Source organism: Dryobates pubescens, chromosome 8 (genome assembly GCF_014839835.1).
Source record: "Dryobates pubescens isolate bDryPub1 chromosome 8, bDryPub1.pri, whole genome shotgun sequence".
Lineage (NCBI taxonomy): Eukaryota > Metazoa > Chordata > Aves > Piciformes > Picidae > Dryobates > Dryobates pubescens.
In genome coordinates this window covers 2,735,550-2,753,121 of record NC_071619.1, presented here as the reverse complement: position 1 = coordinate 2,753,121, position 17,572 = coordinate 2,735,550, and the positions used below count along the sequence as shown (strand labels likewise).

The following is a 17,572-nucleotide window of genomic DNA, read 5'->3' as shown; positions in this document are numbered from 1 at the left end:
GGAACGGCGCCGCCGCCGCGGGGTACCCTTGCCCGGCCCGAGCTGCCTCTGCCTGCCCAGGCTGCCTCTGCCCGCTAGAGCTGCCTCTGCCCGCCCTGGGCTGCCTCTGCCCGCCCGGACTGCCTCTGCCCGCCCTGGGCTGCCTCTGCCCGCCCGGACTGCCTCTGCCCGCCCTGGGCTGCCTCTGCCCGCTCGAGCTACCTCTGCCCGCTCGAGCTACCACTGCCTGGCTAGAGCTGCCTCTGCCCGCCCGGACTGCCTCTGCCCGCCCGGGCTGCCTCTGCCCGGCCCGGACTGCCTCTGCCCGCCCGAGCTGCCTCTGCCCGGCCCGGGCTGCCTCTGCCCGCCCTGGGCTGCCTCTGCCCGCTCGAGCTACCACTGCCTGGCTAGAGCTGCCTCTGCCCGGCCCGGGCTGCCTCTGCCCGCCCTGGGCTGCCTCTGCCCGCTCGAGCTACCACTGCCTGGCTAGAGCTGCCTCTGCCCGGCCCGAGCTGCTTCTGCCCGCCCCGAGCTGCCTCTGCCCGCCCGGGCTGCCTCTGCCCGCCCCGAGCTGCCTCTGCCCGCCCGGGCTGCCTCTGCCCGCCCCTAGCTGCCTCTGCCCGCCCGGGCTGCCTCTGCCCGGCCCGAGCTGCCTCTGCCCGCCCGAGCTGCCTCTGCCCGGCCCGAGCTGCCTCTGCCCGCCCGGGCTGCCTCTGCCCGGCCCGAGCTGCCTCTGCCCGCCCGGGCTGCCTCTGCCCGCCCTGGGCTGCCTCTGCCCGCTAGAGCTGCCTCTGCCCGCCCGGGCTGCCTCTGCCCGCCCGAGCTGCCTCTGCCCGCCCGGGGTGGCTCTGCCCGGCCCGAGCTGCCTCTGCCCGCCCTGGGCTGCCTCTGCCCGGCCCGAGCTGCCTCTGCCCGCCCGGGCTGCCTCTGCCCGCCCTGGGCTGCCTCTGCCCGCCCGAGCTGCCTCTGCCCGCCCGGGCTGCCTCTGCCCGGCCCGAGCTGCCTCTGCCCGCCCGGGCTGCCTCTGCCCGGCCCGAGCTGCCTCTGCCCGCCCTGGGCTGCCTCTGCCCGGCCCGAGCTGCCTCTGCCCGCCCGAGCTACCACTGCCTGGCCCGGACTGCCTCTGCCCGCCCGGGCTGCCTCTGCCCGCCCTGGGCTGCCTCTGCCCGCTAGAGCTGCCTCTGCCCGCCCGGGCTGCCTCTGCCCGGCCCGGACTGCCTCTGCCCGGCCCGGACTGCCTCTGCCCGCCCGGGCTGCCTCTGCCCGCCCTGGGCTGCCTCTGCCCGGCCCGAGCTGCCTCTGCCCGGCCCGAGCTACCACTGCCTGGCCCGAGCTACCACTGCCCGCTCGAGCTGCCTCTGCCCGCCCGAGTTGCCTCTGCCCGCCCTGGGCTGCCTTCCCGCCCGGGCTGCCTCTGCCCGCTAGAGCTGCCTCTGCCCGCCCTGGGCTGCCTCTGCCCGCCCTGGGCTGCCTCTGCCCGCCCGGGCTGCCTCTGCCCGCCCTGGGCTGCCTTCCCGCCCGGAGGCGTCGGTGCCCCGCTGCAGAGGAGAGAAGGAGGGCGGCGGGAGGCGGCGGCCCGGGGCGTGCAGCCCGCAGCACTCTCGGGGCAGGCCCCGCAGTGAGGAGAAGCGGATCGTGGTCAGGAAAGGTCCGGCCGGCTCCTGCCCTTTTCCCCGGCCTGCAAGGGAGAACTAAGGAGCAGGACTGCAGAGAACCCCCCTGCGTCCTCCACCTTGACTTAAGAAGGCTGAGGTAAGATATAGCCAGGTAAAAAGATCATGGCAGGAGGGCTGGAAGTAGATGATCCTTGAGGTCCCTTCCAACCCATGCCAGTGTGAGCCTATAATCAGTGTCACTGCCCTGCAGTTCCACAGGCAGCTGCCACAGTGTGCAGTACTAAGCCCTGCAGGGGGGCTTAGCTTCACCTCTTGTGGGTTTGCTGGAAGAATTGCATGGATAGTGGTGGATTTACACAAAACACAACTACCATGCCAGGCCTGGAAAGAGATTTCCTTCTCTGGAGACTTTCCAGCCCCACCTGGATGCATTCGTGTGCAGACTACCCTGGGTGATCCTGCACTGGCAGGGGGTTTGGACTGGATGATCTCTGCCAGTCCCTTCTAACCTCTCAGGTACTGTGGTACTGTGAAGTACTGAGGCCTGGAGCATCATCAGGCACATCGGGCTTTTTCACCCTTTCAAACACAGCAGTGATACATACCTGTTAAGCTAATTTATGACACAGCAGCTACTTTGCCAAGGTGGTTCCCTTATGTTTCTCTTTATCTCAAGTCCCTTTCCCAGGTCAAAAGGGCAGGAGATGTAAAATACAAGCCCCTTCAGAATGTTACAGATTTATCCAATCCTCAGCAGCACACCTGCTGCTTACTAGCTGTGGCTCACTCCCTCCAGTACAAACACAAAAGCAAGGGCAGTGGTTAAGAAAAGGTATGGAAGACAGTTTCTAAGGCATTGCAACTCATCCAACTTCTTCAGAACAAAGAAACCAGAATCTTTGGGGTAGAAGTGAAAAGAAAAGCAACACTCCTGCTGCTAGTCAACGTGAAGGTTTATTATAACAGCTAAAGGCAGGCTACATGGTTTTCAAACAGTACAACACTTCACCTTCAGTTTTACCTGGAGACAAAGCATTGCTTGCTTGCATCTAAGTGACAGAAGGTTGTCATTTAAAGCTCCAGAAGTACACTACTGGGATTCAAGGTTTTTCCCATCTCCCAGGCAGAATGCAAGTTCTTCATGCTCGTTAATGCTCCTGCATAGCTGCACTGCATCTCTAACTACATGCAGGATTAAAATGGCACGTATTCCCGTTCACCTCAAGTCAGAGTGCATTTACACACTACACCTGTGTGCTTTTTTTATTGGTTACATTCATCTCTTTCTTTTGCAAAACTGATTAAAACCAAAATTCTCTTTTCTGTATTGCCCCCCCCCTCCTTGTTTCAAATGCTTGTTAAGGAATCTTATTTTCCATCTGAGAAAAGAAAACACAAGAGAGTGGTTCACAGCTAGTAAGGGAAAGAGGAAAAACCCAGGGTCCTTGTCCTAATCAGGAACAAGCAGTCACAGAAATTCATTAAGGTGCCAAAAGCAGGGAGGAAAAGCCTTACTATTACCCTTCTTTTTAAAGCAAGACAAGGGAGTCAGTAAGTATTTCAACATTTAATTTTGTTAAGCATCAGAACAGAAGAACTTTGATTTATTTTCTTTTTTTTTTACAATCACAGCTTCCTTCCTAACATCCTCAGTTCATGGTACCTACATTTTGTCCACGTCATTTGAGTGTTTATTTGTTCACTTTCTCAAAATACTCTTTAGAACCTTCTGGGCTTGGTTTGATCTGTCAAGAAAAAAAACCCCAACAACAGTTAGTTACCATATGCCACAATTAAGATTAAGAGATCTGACACTTCACCCATGAAAATGCATGCATGCTTTCTAAAAAGGTCATTTTTGTCCCTGCACTTGCTTGAACTAGGAAAGCTTCAATGATGTAGAAGCTCCTGCCTGCAAGTTTTAAGTATCTAACACATTTGTCCTGCTAAATACCAAGGAAGGCATTAAACCAGTAAAAATTCTGGTGGAGAGGGCAAGTCAAGTTTAGTTTTCAACACCACTTATGTCTTCTGAACCTCTGGCTTCTGTCACAGAAACCACACACCTAGTATAGAATACACCAGGTTGGAAGAGACCCTCAAGATCACCGCGTCCAACCCATCAACCAATCCAACACCACCCAAACAACTAACCCACGGCACCAAGCACCCCATCAAGTCTCCTCCTGAACACCTCCAGTGATGGCGACTCCACCACCTCCCCAGGCAGCCCATTCCAATGGGCAATCACTCTTTCTGTATAGAACTTTTTCCTAACATCCAGCCTGAACCTCCCCTGGTGCAGCCTGAGACTGTGTCCTCTTGTTCTGGTACTGGCCGCCTGGGAGAAGAGACCAACATCCGTCTGTCTACAACCTCCCTTCAGGTAGTTGTAGAGAGTAATAAGGTCACCCCTGAGTCTCCTCTTCTCCAGGCTAAGCAACCCCAGCTCCCTCAGCCTCTCCTCGTAGGGCTTATGTTCCAAACCCCAACAGACTGAACTGTTCCAACCGAGAGAAGCCTCAGATTTAGGCAACAGGCTGAGATTCGGTCAAGCTCCTCCCACTGAAGTGGCTCTCAGCCCTTCAGCCATGCAGCAGTATGCCAGTGTCTATATTTAGAGAAGTGGTATTTAGCAGGTGCTTACTGTAGGGGAGTCTGGAGTCCAGTTTGCTGGGCAAACCTCTCCGTGCGTTTCCACGTACTGGAATGCTTTCACCAAGCGGAGAGTCTCCTCCACGCTCCGACCCACGGGGAGATCGTTGACACTCAGGTGCTTGATGATCCCATTTGGATCAATGATGAACAGACCTCTGTAATCGAGCAAGAAATTCAGGGAATGCAAATCATGTTCCAAGACCAAGCACAAGCAACTGGATGAACTCTTTCAGCAGTTACTCTGAGATGCACATATCAGAGTTGGGAGCAGCAGCATCTGCTGCATTGATAGTGAAGATGACTTGGGGTTGAAGCACCTCCCACACAAGGAGCTGATGATTTTCAAAGGTCCCTTCCAACCCTTAACATCCCAATGGCTTGTTCAGCCTGGAAGAGGTTCCAGGGTGACCATGGAGCAACCTTACATAGGGCTGTGTAGGGCGTGTACTGCAGGACAAAGGGTAGCAGTTTTAAACTGAAAGAAGGTAGATTTAGACATTACAAAGAAATTCTTTAGAGTGAGGGTGCTGAGGCACTGGAACAGGCTGCTCAGAGAAATTATGGATGGCCCCTCCCTGGAAGTGTTCAAGGCCAAGCTGGATGAGGCCTTGAGCAACCTGGTCTAGTGGAAGATGTCTCTTCCCATGGCACGAGGGTTGGGAATTAGAGGATCTTTAAGGTCCCTTCCAACTCAAGCCACACTTTGGTTCTGTGGCCATGTGCCCTGTTCCTTAGGTGGGATCCATCAGAAGTTCTGCAGAAAAAAAATCAAGTAACAGCTTATAGACTCCACTGAATCCTTGTGCAGTCTCCCCTGCACGTTGTTGCAGATTGAGCTGTGTCATAGCAGAGTTATCAGCAGACTTTTGTTACCTTAGTGCTATGCCAGGTCCTTCTAGCAGCACACCATAATCACGGGAGATCTGTTTGGTGAGGTCCGACAGAACAGGAATATTCATTTTGCCCAAACCGCCGCTCTGCAGAACAGAGCAAGAGTCCCTTTTGCTACAGAACACCTTGCAGGATTTCCCTTCCTGCCACATACTGAAACTGAAGGAGAGAGAAGCTCTCTATCCTCAAAACAAGCCTGGAGTTTGTTAGCTTTTCTATTCCTGGCATCATCAAGTGCATCATTGTGGAATCTCAGTCACTGAGTCCCTGACCATGCAAATGCTCCTCTGCAACAGAGCTCTCTATGCAAAGCTCTGAGCACAGACACAGGAGAAGCCAAGGCCTTTGCTCCTCTGGGTGTCAGCTTCCCATCTGTGCCTTCGCAGAATTCTTTCCACCTCTGCAGGGTGTTTTGCTGCGGGTGCCCCAAGCAGTGCCCAACTGGCACACACCAAACAGCTTTTGCAGGAAGCAGTGGAGTCGGTACAGAGTCACACCTTAGAGATTTGAACAAAGCCTGCAGAACATTAAATCCTCCTGGTGGGCTCAGCCAAGCCATGTCACATCTCCCCAACACTCCTACCTGCCCTCTGTGTTACAGCAGAGCTGTGCACCTGAGGGCACCCATCTGCAAACATGACTGCAGACTGCTGTCCACACGGGCAATGACTGATGGCACAGGCACTTCCACACCTTTCTGTGACACCGCTGATGCTTTGCCACTAGCCACACCAGTGAGATGCTTTCTGTGATCAAAAGCATGTATTTTAGATACATCTTAAACAGGCTCCTCTCCACTAGGAGGGCATCTTTATCACTTTCTTTCCCTGAAGAAAGCTGAGGAGCTTCACTTGTACTGCAAAAGTGGAACCATTTCAGCAAGTGAGAGTTCATAATACAAGCACTGCAGTGGTGGTTCTGCTTCTATCCTGAAGTCACCACCATCAGGTACTGCTTATTAATGATGACTAAAGAGCTGCTGTTCATCTTCTGTGATAGTGCAGACAAACCACCAGCTGTAACAAGCAGCTCCAGACAGCGACATGCATACTGAGTAGCTGTCTTTGGAGATGAACACACAAGGATCTCATGTAACTACAAGACTTATCAAGAGCAAAATCAAGATGCAAATCCTGAATCATTAGAGGAAAACAAGAAGACAACAGAGGTTGAGGTCAGGATTATGTCATCCAATAAAGAAGTTAAATTACTTCACATATCACTTTAGGCAGTCTATTGGAATCAGTGCTTGCACAGTTATATATTCAACTCTTCTCAGGAGTTCTGGTGAAAAGCAAGCAAACAAAAGAGAGAAAGCCCCAAACAGCTGCTGGAGTCCTACCTTTCGTGGAGTATTTATCCAGGCCAGATGAGAAAAGTGAGAATCCACAGAAACTGCCACCACGTCGCAGTTCACGTCACGGAACTCATTTGCCTTGTCGCTGAAAGCCACAATTTCTGTGGGGCAGACAAAGGTGCTGGGGGGGAAGAGAGAACAGGCTGTCAAGATTGTGCAGTCTTCTCAGAGAAGGCTCTCACAGCTGTTCCTAGGCACCGATGGCAGCACAGCATTTTCTTTAGCATGGTAACGGTGAACACGCTTCCTGCCCTGCAGTAGTTTCAGCCAGTCTCAAGGTAACAGCCACAGCCACCAAGCTGGCACAACAGTTTTCAACTCTCAGTTCCAGACTTTTTGCAGAGATAGGCACGCTCTAGACAGAGGTTTGGGGACTACAGCAGCAAGGACTGCAGGTTGGATCCTTCCCCATGTATCTATGTACACCAGGATACTCTTGGTGATTCAGTGTTTTCCGGACAGGTTCAACCCCATCCATTCACCTTTTGCTCTGGAGCCATCTAGCCGCAGTTCCGATGGCCCTGCTGCTTATAAGGAGAGAATCTCCAATGCGACCCTGAACTACAAAGCAATACCCTCACCCCTGGGATCTGACTGTAAGCAGAACCACGCTTGCAAGGCCTTATCTACTTCCTGAAGCAGGACCTGCAGCCAGAAGATGCTCTTCAGCCACCAGATCCATTGCTTTAAAGCACAGTGGCTGTTTGCACCCAAGCCTTATCACTCACACCATAAAAACAGCCACATCTGCCTTGCCAGACTAGCCCGAAGACGGTAAAACAGCAAGGATCTGCAGCAAGTCGGGTGACCTTCAGCAAGGCAGGAGGCCCATCTGAAAGGAAGGAAAACCCGCACTCACAAGTCCAGGGGATAGAAGAAGAGGACTAGATATTTCCCCTTGAAATCATCCAGGCTCAGCTCCTTGAACTCTCCGTTAACAACGGCCGTTCCCTTAAAGAACGGGGCATGTTGTGTAACCGCTGGAGCAAACCTCGAGGAGCCTGCGGGGGAGAAAACGGAGCTGCAGGCAGGGCCGGGCAGGGCCACTGACCCCCGCTCCACCGAGCCCCGGCGCCGGGCCGGGCCGCCTTCTCCCCACCTTCCCGCCGCGTGGTCCGGGCCGTGCCCGGAGGCGCCTGTGCCCTGCCGCACTTACCGAGGCTGAAGTGGCGCCGGGCGCAGGGCAGGGGCCGCGCCGTCAGCCTCTTCCCGGCGGCAGCAGCGGCGGCGGGCACCTGCGGGGACACAGAGCGGGTCAGAGCCGGCGGGCAGCAGGGCTGGCGGGGCGACGGCGGAGGGCACTCGCTGACTTACCGCGGAGCGCAGGAGCCTCCCCAGCGCGGCAGCCATGTTGAGCGCGGCAGCGGCGGGCGGAGCCGGCCCCGCGGGGCGGGGCGGGACGGACGGGGCGGGACCGGCTCCGCCGCGCCGCGCTGCCCGCCCGTGCTCTGACCCTTCGGCCTTGGTCCTCCGGCTCGCGGTTTGGTTAGCTGGGGCGGTGCGAGGGGCCCGCTTTGGGCTACGGGTCGTTGTCCCCGGCTCGGTGTCTGCTCCGGGCTGCGGGTCTCTGTCCCCGGCTCGGCACCGGGAGGTGTTGCCGGTGCGTTTCCCGCTGTGGGTGCTGCCTGCGGGATTTAGCGGTGGTGTACGGTGACGCCGACCAAAACGCCGGGAGCAGCGTGGCTCCTGCGCGGCGACCTTCCAGATACAAATGTTTGCAACGCAGTTGGCCCTGGCTGTATTGGACTCGCGCAGATGACAGTGTTTTAATCATAATGAAACAACTAGCGCCCAGGTGAACCTCGTGAAGTCCAACCAGAGCGAGTGCGGGGCTCTCCACCCGGGCCGGAACAGTCCTCGCTATCAATACGGACTGGGGGAGGAGGTGATAGAAAGCAGCCCTGTGGAAAAGGGCTTGGGGGTGCTGATGGATGAGAAGCTGGACATGAGCAGGCAGTGTGAGCTTGCAGCACAGAAGGCAAATCACAGCCTGAGCTGCATCAAAAGCAGCATTGCTAGCAGATCCAGAGAGGTGATTCTGCCACTTTGCTCTGGTGAGACCTCATGGAGTACTGTGTGCAGCTCTGGAGCCATCAACACAGGAAGGACGTGGACCTGATGGAGTAGGTCCAGAGGAGGGCCATGAGATTGATCAGAGGGTTGGAGCACCTCTGCTAATGAAGACAGGCTGAGGGAGCTGGGGGTGTTCACCCTGGAGAAGAGAAGGCTCCAGGGAGACCTAATAGCAGCCTGCCAGTACCTGAAGGGGGCTACAAGAAGGATGGAGACTGTTTGCAAAGGCCTGCAGTGACAGAACGAGGGGCAATGGCTTCAAACTAGAGAAGAGGAGATTTAGATTGGTTATTAGGAACAAGTTCTGCACCATGAGGGTGGTGGAGCACTGGAACAGGTTGCTCAGCGAGGTGGTGGAGGCCCCTTCCCTGGAGGTGCTCAAGGTGAGGCTGGACAAGGCCCTGGGCAGCCTGATCACAGTATCACAGTATAACTACGGTTGGAAGAGACCCCAAGGATCATCAAGTCCAACCTGTCCCAACAGACCTCACAACTAGACCATGGCACCAAGTGCCACGTCCAGTCTCCCCTTGAACACCTCCAGGGATGGCGACTCCACCACCTCCCTGGGCAGCCTAGTTGAGGATGTCCCTGCTGACTGTGGGAACATCAGAATGGATGACCTTTGGAGGTCCCTTCCAGCCCAGACCATTCTATGATAGCTGTGTGCCTGCTTAGCTCCTGTCACCTGCCATTGGGGCAAACCTAAGTCCTTGCCTAGTTTCCCACACAGGCACTTAATTGCTGCTAATCCTCAGTGCTGCCTTAAGCTGCCTGTAGCCTGCTTCTGCCCTGGAGGTTTGTCCCAGGTCTGTTGTCTGCATGGAGCATCACTGAGGAACTGCACTGGTCCAGCCCTAGGTAGAACAGTTAGGATGTGCCTTAGCTCTGAGGAAGGCAGGAGAATTAAGGAACAAAACCAAAAAACCCAAAGCAAAACTAGAAACAAACAAAACCCAACCAACCAACATCCCCCAAACCCCCCCAACACAACAGAAAAACCCAACCAAGCAAAACCCAAACCAAAACAAAATTAACACATTGAAGGCCTCCCATCTCCTGGCAGATGCAAGCAGCACAGGAAATGTGGACAGCTTGCAGATGGGACCACACCTGACATGTGTATGTTTGTTTCCTTGAAGCTGAGGTCTTAGAGTCTGCTGTCGAAGCCCAGGTGCCCAGAACTCAAGCTAAAGTTGCTACTTTAACAATCAAGTAGAATAATGTTTTCTCAGGCTATTTTTGTTAAACACCTGATGCTGGTAGCAACAGAAATCACCTTCACTAAGTAGTGCCAGCTGCCTGCCTTGCTTCAGGCCATGTGCCTCAAGCAGCACAAATAAGCACAAGCAGCATCAGCTGTCTGCACAACCCAGAGTACTGAAAATCAAATGTTTTCTAGAAGTCCATTTTTCTTCTCAGCCTCTTTTTGAGTGTTTCTTTGCCTAAGTAGTCAAATTGAGTTGGACCCAGTTTCGCTTCTTGGTTTCAGTTTCTGGTTTAATATTCATAGTTATAAAATTCTACAGCAAACTACCATCCTGCCTTGCAAACTAGAGAGAAGTCTGGTTTCACTGGCAGGGTAAATTCAGCCAGCAACTTCTGGGCCCAAAGGCAAAGACAACCAGAAACTGTCTGGGGCAGTGTTAGTGTTGCCCAAATGCATGCTGAGTTATAGAATCATAGAATCAATAAGGTTGGAAAAGACCTCAGAGATCATCAAGTCCAACCTGTCACCCAATATTCATGACTACTAAACCATGGCACCAAGTGCCACATCCAATCCCTTTTTGAACACCTCCAGGGACAGGGACTCCACCACCTCCCTGGGCAGCATATTCCAATGGCTACCAACTCTCTCTGGGAAGAACTTTCTCCTCACCTCCAGCCTTAACCTGCCCAGGTGCAGCCTGAGACTGTGTCCTCTTGTTCTGGTGCTGGTTGCCTGGGAAGAAAGACCAACCCCCACCTGGCTACAACCTCCCTTCAGGGAGTTGTAGAGAGCAAGAAGGTCTCCCCTGAGCCTCCTCTTCTCCAGGCTAAGCAACCCCAGCTCCCTCAGCCTCTCCTCACAGGGCTGTGCTCCAAACCCCTCCCCAGCCTCCTTGCCCTTCTCTGGACACATTCAAGAGTCTCAATGTCCTTCTTAAATTGAGGAGCCCAGAACTGGACACAGGACTCAAGGTGTGGCCTAAGCAGTGCTGAGCACAGGGCAGAATGACTTCCCTGCTCCTACTGGCCACACCATTCCTGATGCAGGCCAGGATGCCATTGGCCTTCTTAGCCACCTGGGCACACTGCTGGCTCAGTGTGGGGTTGTTGTGGCCAAAGTTCAGCACCTGGCATTTGGACTTGTTAAATGCCATGCTGAGCCCATTCTGAACATCAGAACATCATCACCAGTTTTAGTCACTGGTACCTTTCTGTGGCACTCCTGAATGTATTGATCCAGATGTAGCCAATGACAGCTGGAAATGTAGCTCTGCTGATCAAAAGCTGTAGTAGCTATCAGAGCAGCCATGATAATGTTGTCTACTCATATATGCACAGAGTTATCCTGTGGCTGATTGGGCTTGTGATGAATGCAGAGGTGCCCAAAAGGAGCTGATGAAGATGGAGGTGTTTTGCACAAGGGTGCAGGAGATGGACTGTTCTCACAGCCATGGTGAGGTGGTGGGGAAGAAAATGTTGAGACTAAAGAACACAGATACCCCAGTATGGGGTCCACCCATCTGGTCTAACTGCTTCCTGCCTCCACTGCTTTCTGTGAACTCAAACAGACATGGCAATCGGTTTTCATTTTGTTCCCTTCAGGCTCAGCCTGCCCTAACAAGCTCTGAGTGTGGATTTCAGGCTGTGTGTGTAGCTGTGTGCAAGCGCAGTGCTGGGTCAGTGAACTAGCAGGTTCTGAGTTAAAGAACCTTATGTACCCCCCTGCTTCTCATTAGCACTTTGTTAAGGGAAATCTGAAGGTGTGAGAGTTCAGTTTTGACTCCTGCTGATGAACCAGGTCTGCTTGAAAGTGTGAGCTGGATGGGGACTCTGCTGGGAGGGTCACTGAGCGAGGGAGGTTGGCTAGCTGAGCTGTTCACCTTATTTGCATGTCTGTTGCCTAAAAGTTAGGGACATTCTTGCTTAAAACCCCCTCAAAGCCTAAAAGTGGAAGTGAGTAAACTGTATGTTACAAATATGTCAGATACAGTGTGGGTGAGCTGTGCTGTAGCCTGCGGCCCTGCAAATGGAGAGGGAGGGAACGGCTGCTGAGAGATGTGTGTGCAGTAGAGGTTTGGGAGATCTCTGTGCCACTGCTGAGGACTGCCAGTGGTGCAGTGAGCAGCAGAGCTCAGCCTGGGGCACTTGCAGAGTGGTGACCATTTGTGCAGAGTAGCCAGAGACAAACAGAGAGTTGGGGCTATTCAGTCTGGAGAGGAGAAGGCTCCGAGAAGACCTTATTGTGGCCTTCCAGTATCTGAAGGGAACATGGAAAAAAGCTGGTGAAGGACTTTTTAGGGTGTCAGGTAGAGACAGGTCTAGGAGGAATGGAGCAAAACTGGAAGTGGGTAGATTCAGATTGGATGTTAGGAAGAAGTTTTTCACCATGAGGGTGGTGAGACACTGGAACAGGTTGCCCAGGGAGGTGGTGGAAGCTCCATCCCTGGAGGTTTTTAAAGCCAGGCTGGATGTGGTTCTGGGCAACTTGCTGTAGTGTGAGGTGTCCCTGCTCATGCCAGGGGGGTTGGAGCTAGATGATCCTTGAGGTCCCTTCCAGCCCTGATTCTATGATTCCTGGGGCAGATTCCCTGTGTGGCAGTGCAGAGTGGCACGTCTGCTGCCTTCAGGTCTGCCAGACCAGCACATCCCCTGCAACGATCTGCTCACCCAGGCAGATCCCCCATGGCTGGGCAGCAGATTGTGTGCCCAGGGACAGCTGGGCCGCAACAGTTCCTTTCCCTCAGTTGTGGAAGCTGCATTGTGGCAGCAAGAAAAGGGCTATTGCTAGGATTTCCTGAGGATGGTTGTCTCACCCACAGATGATTATTTACAACTTCTAAGTCAATGTATTCTGTGAAGAGTGTCCTTTCCCCCTCCCCGGAAAGTTGTATTTGTTTAAAACTCTTTGTTTAAGCTCTTGGCTTGCAGGTGGGGAAATATTGCTCATGCTTTGTTATGAAAGCAGAATAATTCAGCTTCTCAGGCTTCTGGGCAAGACCTTGGACTGCTGCCATTTAACAGGGGGTTTATTTTCCACTTTGCTTTTTACTGGGCATCCCTACAATTTGAAGATGGACCTTGTCACCGCTAAAATGCACCTGGCAGAAGTGTGGTTCCTTTTTCCATGTGTCTGGCTCTGGCACAAGTCAGAGCAGCTCCTAAACCTGTTTCTTCTTGCCATTCAAAGTTCAAAATAAATCTACCAAGTGGTACCAGATGTGCATCTTTTTCCAGATCTTCTTGGTCAACTGCTTTGCTGTCTACCACAGGCTTTTGCCTGGCCAGACAGGCCCCAATCTCCTATCTCCTCCAGCAGGGAGGAAGTCCTGGTTCACAGTGGTGCAGTGTGAGCTCAGTGGTGCATGGACATGATTGCATTTGAAGGATTAGAGTCTTTAATTCGAATTGAGACATCTGAAGTTGGTGAAGGTTCTCCAGGGATCTCAGCAGGCTTTAGGGAGAAGTTTGTATTGTTATAAGGGGCAGAGCAGTGGATAATGGGAGATGTAAATTGGGGGTTTGGTTAGGATCCACAGGTGCCTGCTTTCACTTCATGCCTCTTTATTCCTGTCTGGGAATAATTAAATATGCCTTTCTGGTGAGAAGTGCTAAATAAGTAAAATGCTTGTGTATTATTACCATCCCTGTTGTGTGAGAGCTAGGTTTTAAAGAGCTCTTCAGAACACCATCAGTTAACAACCAAATTGCTACTGGAAAAGTTGCTGCTTCTCTCTGAACTTGATGAAAGGAGTCAGCAAATCCCAGATCAGATCTGCTGCTGTGGGTCATCGAATGGCAGACTCTCTGCAGAGTATGAGATGCTGAAACTGCTTGCTTAAAACAGACAATCTCATCTTCTAGCAGGTTATTTCAATCCATGTGCTAATGCTGTAACAATCACTTGTCCTCCGCTTTAGGGAAACAGACAACTGAAAAGGAAAGGTTTGGAGATGGAAATAAACCAGAGGGGCTCAAACATTGTTGTCTGAAGCAAAGCAAAGAGTTTGGGTTAGACAACACGATGCATCACCCCGTGGCTGTTGGTAGATGGCAGCCTCTGTCCTCATGCGAAGCTGCTCTGTCGAAGGTTGCAGCTGCCTGCGAAGGCTCACACGCCTGCGTGCTCCCACCTGCTGATAGCCAGCCTCAGCAGGAGGCAGAAGAATTGCCCGTTTGTGGAAAGAAGTTTCAGAAGCAATTCCAAACACAGTCCAGCTCAGAGCTAATAATGAAGGGGCTTTAGTGCATTAGTTGCCTATTAGGAGGTGGGTGTGGGAGATAGCTGCTGTTGGGGCATGTTTCCAATCGATAAGCGCTGGCAAAAGACCTTTTGGAGGTCTGGTTCGCTGCGGGGTCTTATCCTGACATTTCAAGCAGGCTGTGCCGAGGCCAAGTGGTTTTTTTTCCCTTGGTGGCAGGATAAAGCTGGGTGTGTTGCTGCTGTGTTTCTGGCTGGAGAGCTGCGTGAGCCCACCCTGCGATGACTCATCCTTCGAGTGGCTCAGAATATCACACTCTGCCTTGCTGCTTTCCCAGTCTTATTACACTGATGCATTTGGGTCTCGCACGGTGTTGGCGTTTCATTTACAAACCTCCCTTCTCCCATCAAGAGAAGATGGCTGCCAGCCCTGCTTTAGCCTGACATTCAGCACCCCAAAAGGGCCTTTCCCCGAGCCTTCAGGTGAAGGTGTTTTAAGGAAAAGCAGAAAACCCAAAGCCATTAAGCACCTCAGCACATTTTGCAGACTTTAACTGGTTTTTAGTAGCCTCTGCTGGTATTTTTTTTCCTTTCCCCTTCCAAAATTGGCTGCTTCTGCGTATGACTCAGACTCAATTTTCCCTTTTCTCCCAGCAAGAACTGAACCAGGGCGTTTAGGCCAGCAACAAAGACCTGTGTGCCTCCCCAGCCACCCTGTGCTCGAGTCCCTGCTTGAGCATATCGGCACCGGCATTTACAAGTGCGAACAGAATGTGATAAGCAGTGGAAGGGACTCACAGGTCTGCTGCTTTCTCCCTCACTCACGGAGAGCCTGACTGCTGTGTTTTGCACAAGGGGAGATGGCTATTACATAAGTCTACCTCTTTGTGGTATTTTTCAATCTTTGTTGGTTTTGTGTTGCAGGTGACACAGAAATGAAGATGCCAGCAGCTCTGAAGCTGTCATGAGGTAAGACTCCAAATGATGCAGTGGGTTTTGCAATGACCAACCGATGGACTTTAAGGCAAGCAGGTCTGTGCAGTGGCATTTGCTCTGGCAAGCCCTGGGGAGCCACATCCATGAAAGGGGCCATCCATCTGAGGCCTGTGCTGAAGCAGACCTTTGTCATGTATTAATGGTATGCTCAGCTTTAACAAACTGTAGCAGAAAAGGGAGATGCAGTGAGGACTGATGATCTTGATGTTGCTTTGCAAAGCAGGCATTGTGCTAGCGGACGCACCTCCTTCTGTGTCCCAGCACACCAGTCTGCTCAGATTTCTTGAAAACAGGCTTTGTTTTGTTAAAACCGTCAAGAAACCCCACTCTATTGTCCTTGCAGACAAACATGAAGTCACAGTTGCTGCCCTCTATGCAGATGTGTGGCTAAGACAGAAATGTCATTGCAGAATCTCAGCCATCCAGCAGCAGAGCTCAGCTTTCTGTTCCCTGCACTCAGCCACATTGAAGTTTTGTGACCGTTCCCGGTCCACTTCAATGCAAAGTCATCCAGCATGGTTGAAATAACCACGCTGGCAGCAGCACAGTGCTCTGCTGGACTGCTGTTGCTGAAGGGACTGTGTAACTGTGCCTTTGGTTGCCAGGAACACAAAGTGCTTCAGAGCTGCGCCGTTCATGAGCGCTAGGTAGCTCCGTGGGACTTCCGAACACTGTACAGATCTCTGGGGAAATCTATTCACCCTTTCAAGAACTGAATAAACGTTCACAAAGTATCCAGGATAACATCAACACACTGGAGTCATACTTCTGGCCCAGGGGGCTGCCCTGCAGATGACTCTCTGTGCCTACCACTTGAGTATGCAGAGGTCCCTGTAGATGATTAGGTACCCTCGGGTTCACATGCTGATTTCCAAGTGCAACTCAGACTTAAGGTCTCCAAGATCTGCCCTCCTCACTGGGACACCTGCATAAAAACCTCTCTCTGTGGAGTCTCTCATGAAGGGAAATCCTCCCCCAGTGAACAGCCTCCCCCAGAGGTGTGGCAAGCATACCATTAGCCCACTGTTGCCAGCTTGCTGCTGTGGTGAGGGCTGCTTCACAAAATGGGAAGAGAGAGACGTGTGTTAATTTCTCTTTGCAGAAAGGAGCTGCTTGCACTATTATCAGCCTTGTACGGAATAGGAAGTGTAACTGTGTCTCCCTGCTTCAGCCATGTTGTGATGCTGGTGCCCTTCTGATGACCCTCAGTGTGAGGCTGGGCAGGGATGTGAAGTGCACTTAGAACCCGAGCATAATTTGCTCTGTTTACAAGCCATCATCAGTCCTCCCACAGAAGTGGTCAAGCAACAAGCTGGGCAGACACTCCTCAGGAACCTCATTGCTGTGCTAGGGCTCTGGTTTCCAGGAAGCAATTCTTCCCTTAAGAATTATTTAATCAGAGAAAAATCTTGCAGTGCTCACAGAGGCAACTGCTGCTGTATGGAACTTGGCATGACAAGGAAAGAAACCACACCATGGGCGCTGCCTCTGGAGGCTGAGCGTTTTCTGAAGGAGAGGGGATGTGGAAGACTGTACTTAGCAGTGCCACCTGCTAGGCACAGTAACTTCCAAGCTCCCAGCCTTCGTGGGGTGCAAAAGGCATTTATGTAGCCATTGCATCCAAGGGCCCAAGGTATTATTAATTAAATGTGTTTCTCATTTATTCCCTGTGTTCAGAAAATGTGTCCTAGGCAGTTTGCAAGCTCGGCTCTTGCAAGCTCTTTCTGCCTGGCCGCAGAGAGGAATGTGGCTGGTGCAGTAACAAAAAGAGAAGGACAAACCCGAAGTGGCGTCCATCCCTCACGTACAAGCTGGGGCACGTTAATTTGATTTGCCTCACGCAGATTTAATCAGCGCAAATACAGATGGGGACGAGTGTTAGTGAGAGTAATGGCTCGGGTTTATTCCTTTTTCTTTGCTTGACCTACTCTACCCCGTTGCCAGGAAAATCAGAATCATGCTGACACGAGCATCTGTCCTATATAGACAGAAGAGAATTTATGTTGTAAATCTAGCACTTAAAACTCACAAGCTTCCCACAAGTGGCTGATGTCTCTCGCAACTGTTTACCAGGATGAAAACAAGTGGTGTGGCCAAAAATAACCCCCCAAAAAACACAAACGAAAAGATAGAGGGGATCGCCTCAGGGACTTGTAACCTCTCAAGAAGCGGCAGAAGCCCGTGCCTCCAGCCCGGGAAGGGCACGCATCGCAGGGCTGCGGATGGTGCCTGCCGGTTGTCGGCATCGCACTTCAGTGCGAGCGCTTGTGTAGCGGTGACGAGCAGCAAGACCCCCCGCGGCACAGGCCGGGCAGGTGAGCCCCGGGCAAGGCCGGGCCGGGCAGAGCAGGGGAGTCCCTGCAAGGCCGGGCCAGACAGGGATGTCCCGGAGCCCCTGGTCGGGGCCGGGCTGGGGCCGCTGCCGCGGGGTGGCGCCCGGCACCAGGGGCTGCGCCGCTCACCGTCGGGGAACACCGCGTATCGCTCCGCGCGGAGTTCCGCAGCTCCCCTCGCTTCTTCCCGCGGCACCGAACACCCCCCAGCCCTCTCCCCTGCCACGCCGGCTCCCGCCACCCAGGACGCTCCGGCCGG

The 17,572-nt window shown here is 53.1% G+C and overlaps 1 protein-coding gene across 1 annotated transcript; it reads right to left on the bottom strand.

Annotated features, from left to right (window-relative positions):
• Positions 1–3,210: 3,210 nt before the first annotated feature.
• On the bottom strand, positions 3,211–16,777 carry PRDX3 (peroxiredoxin 3). The gene is made up of 8 exons (XM_054163552.1): positions 16,762–16,777; positions 7,917–8,126; positions 7,658–7,810; positions 7,361–7,502; positions 6,487–6,622; positions 5,127–5,230; positions 4,243–4,408; positions 3,211–3,340 (listed from the first exon to the last, which is right to left on the bottom strand). Exons 1-8 carry the CDS (start codon positions 16,775–16,777, stop codon positions 3,287–3,289), a joined length of 981 nt encoding a protein of 326 aa, XP_054019527.1. The 3' UTR covers positions 3,211–3,286.
• Positions 16,778–17,572: the final 795 nt, after the last annotated feature.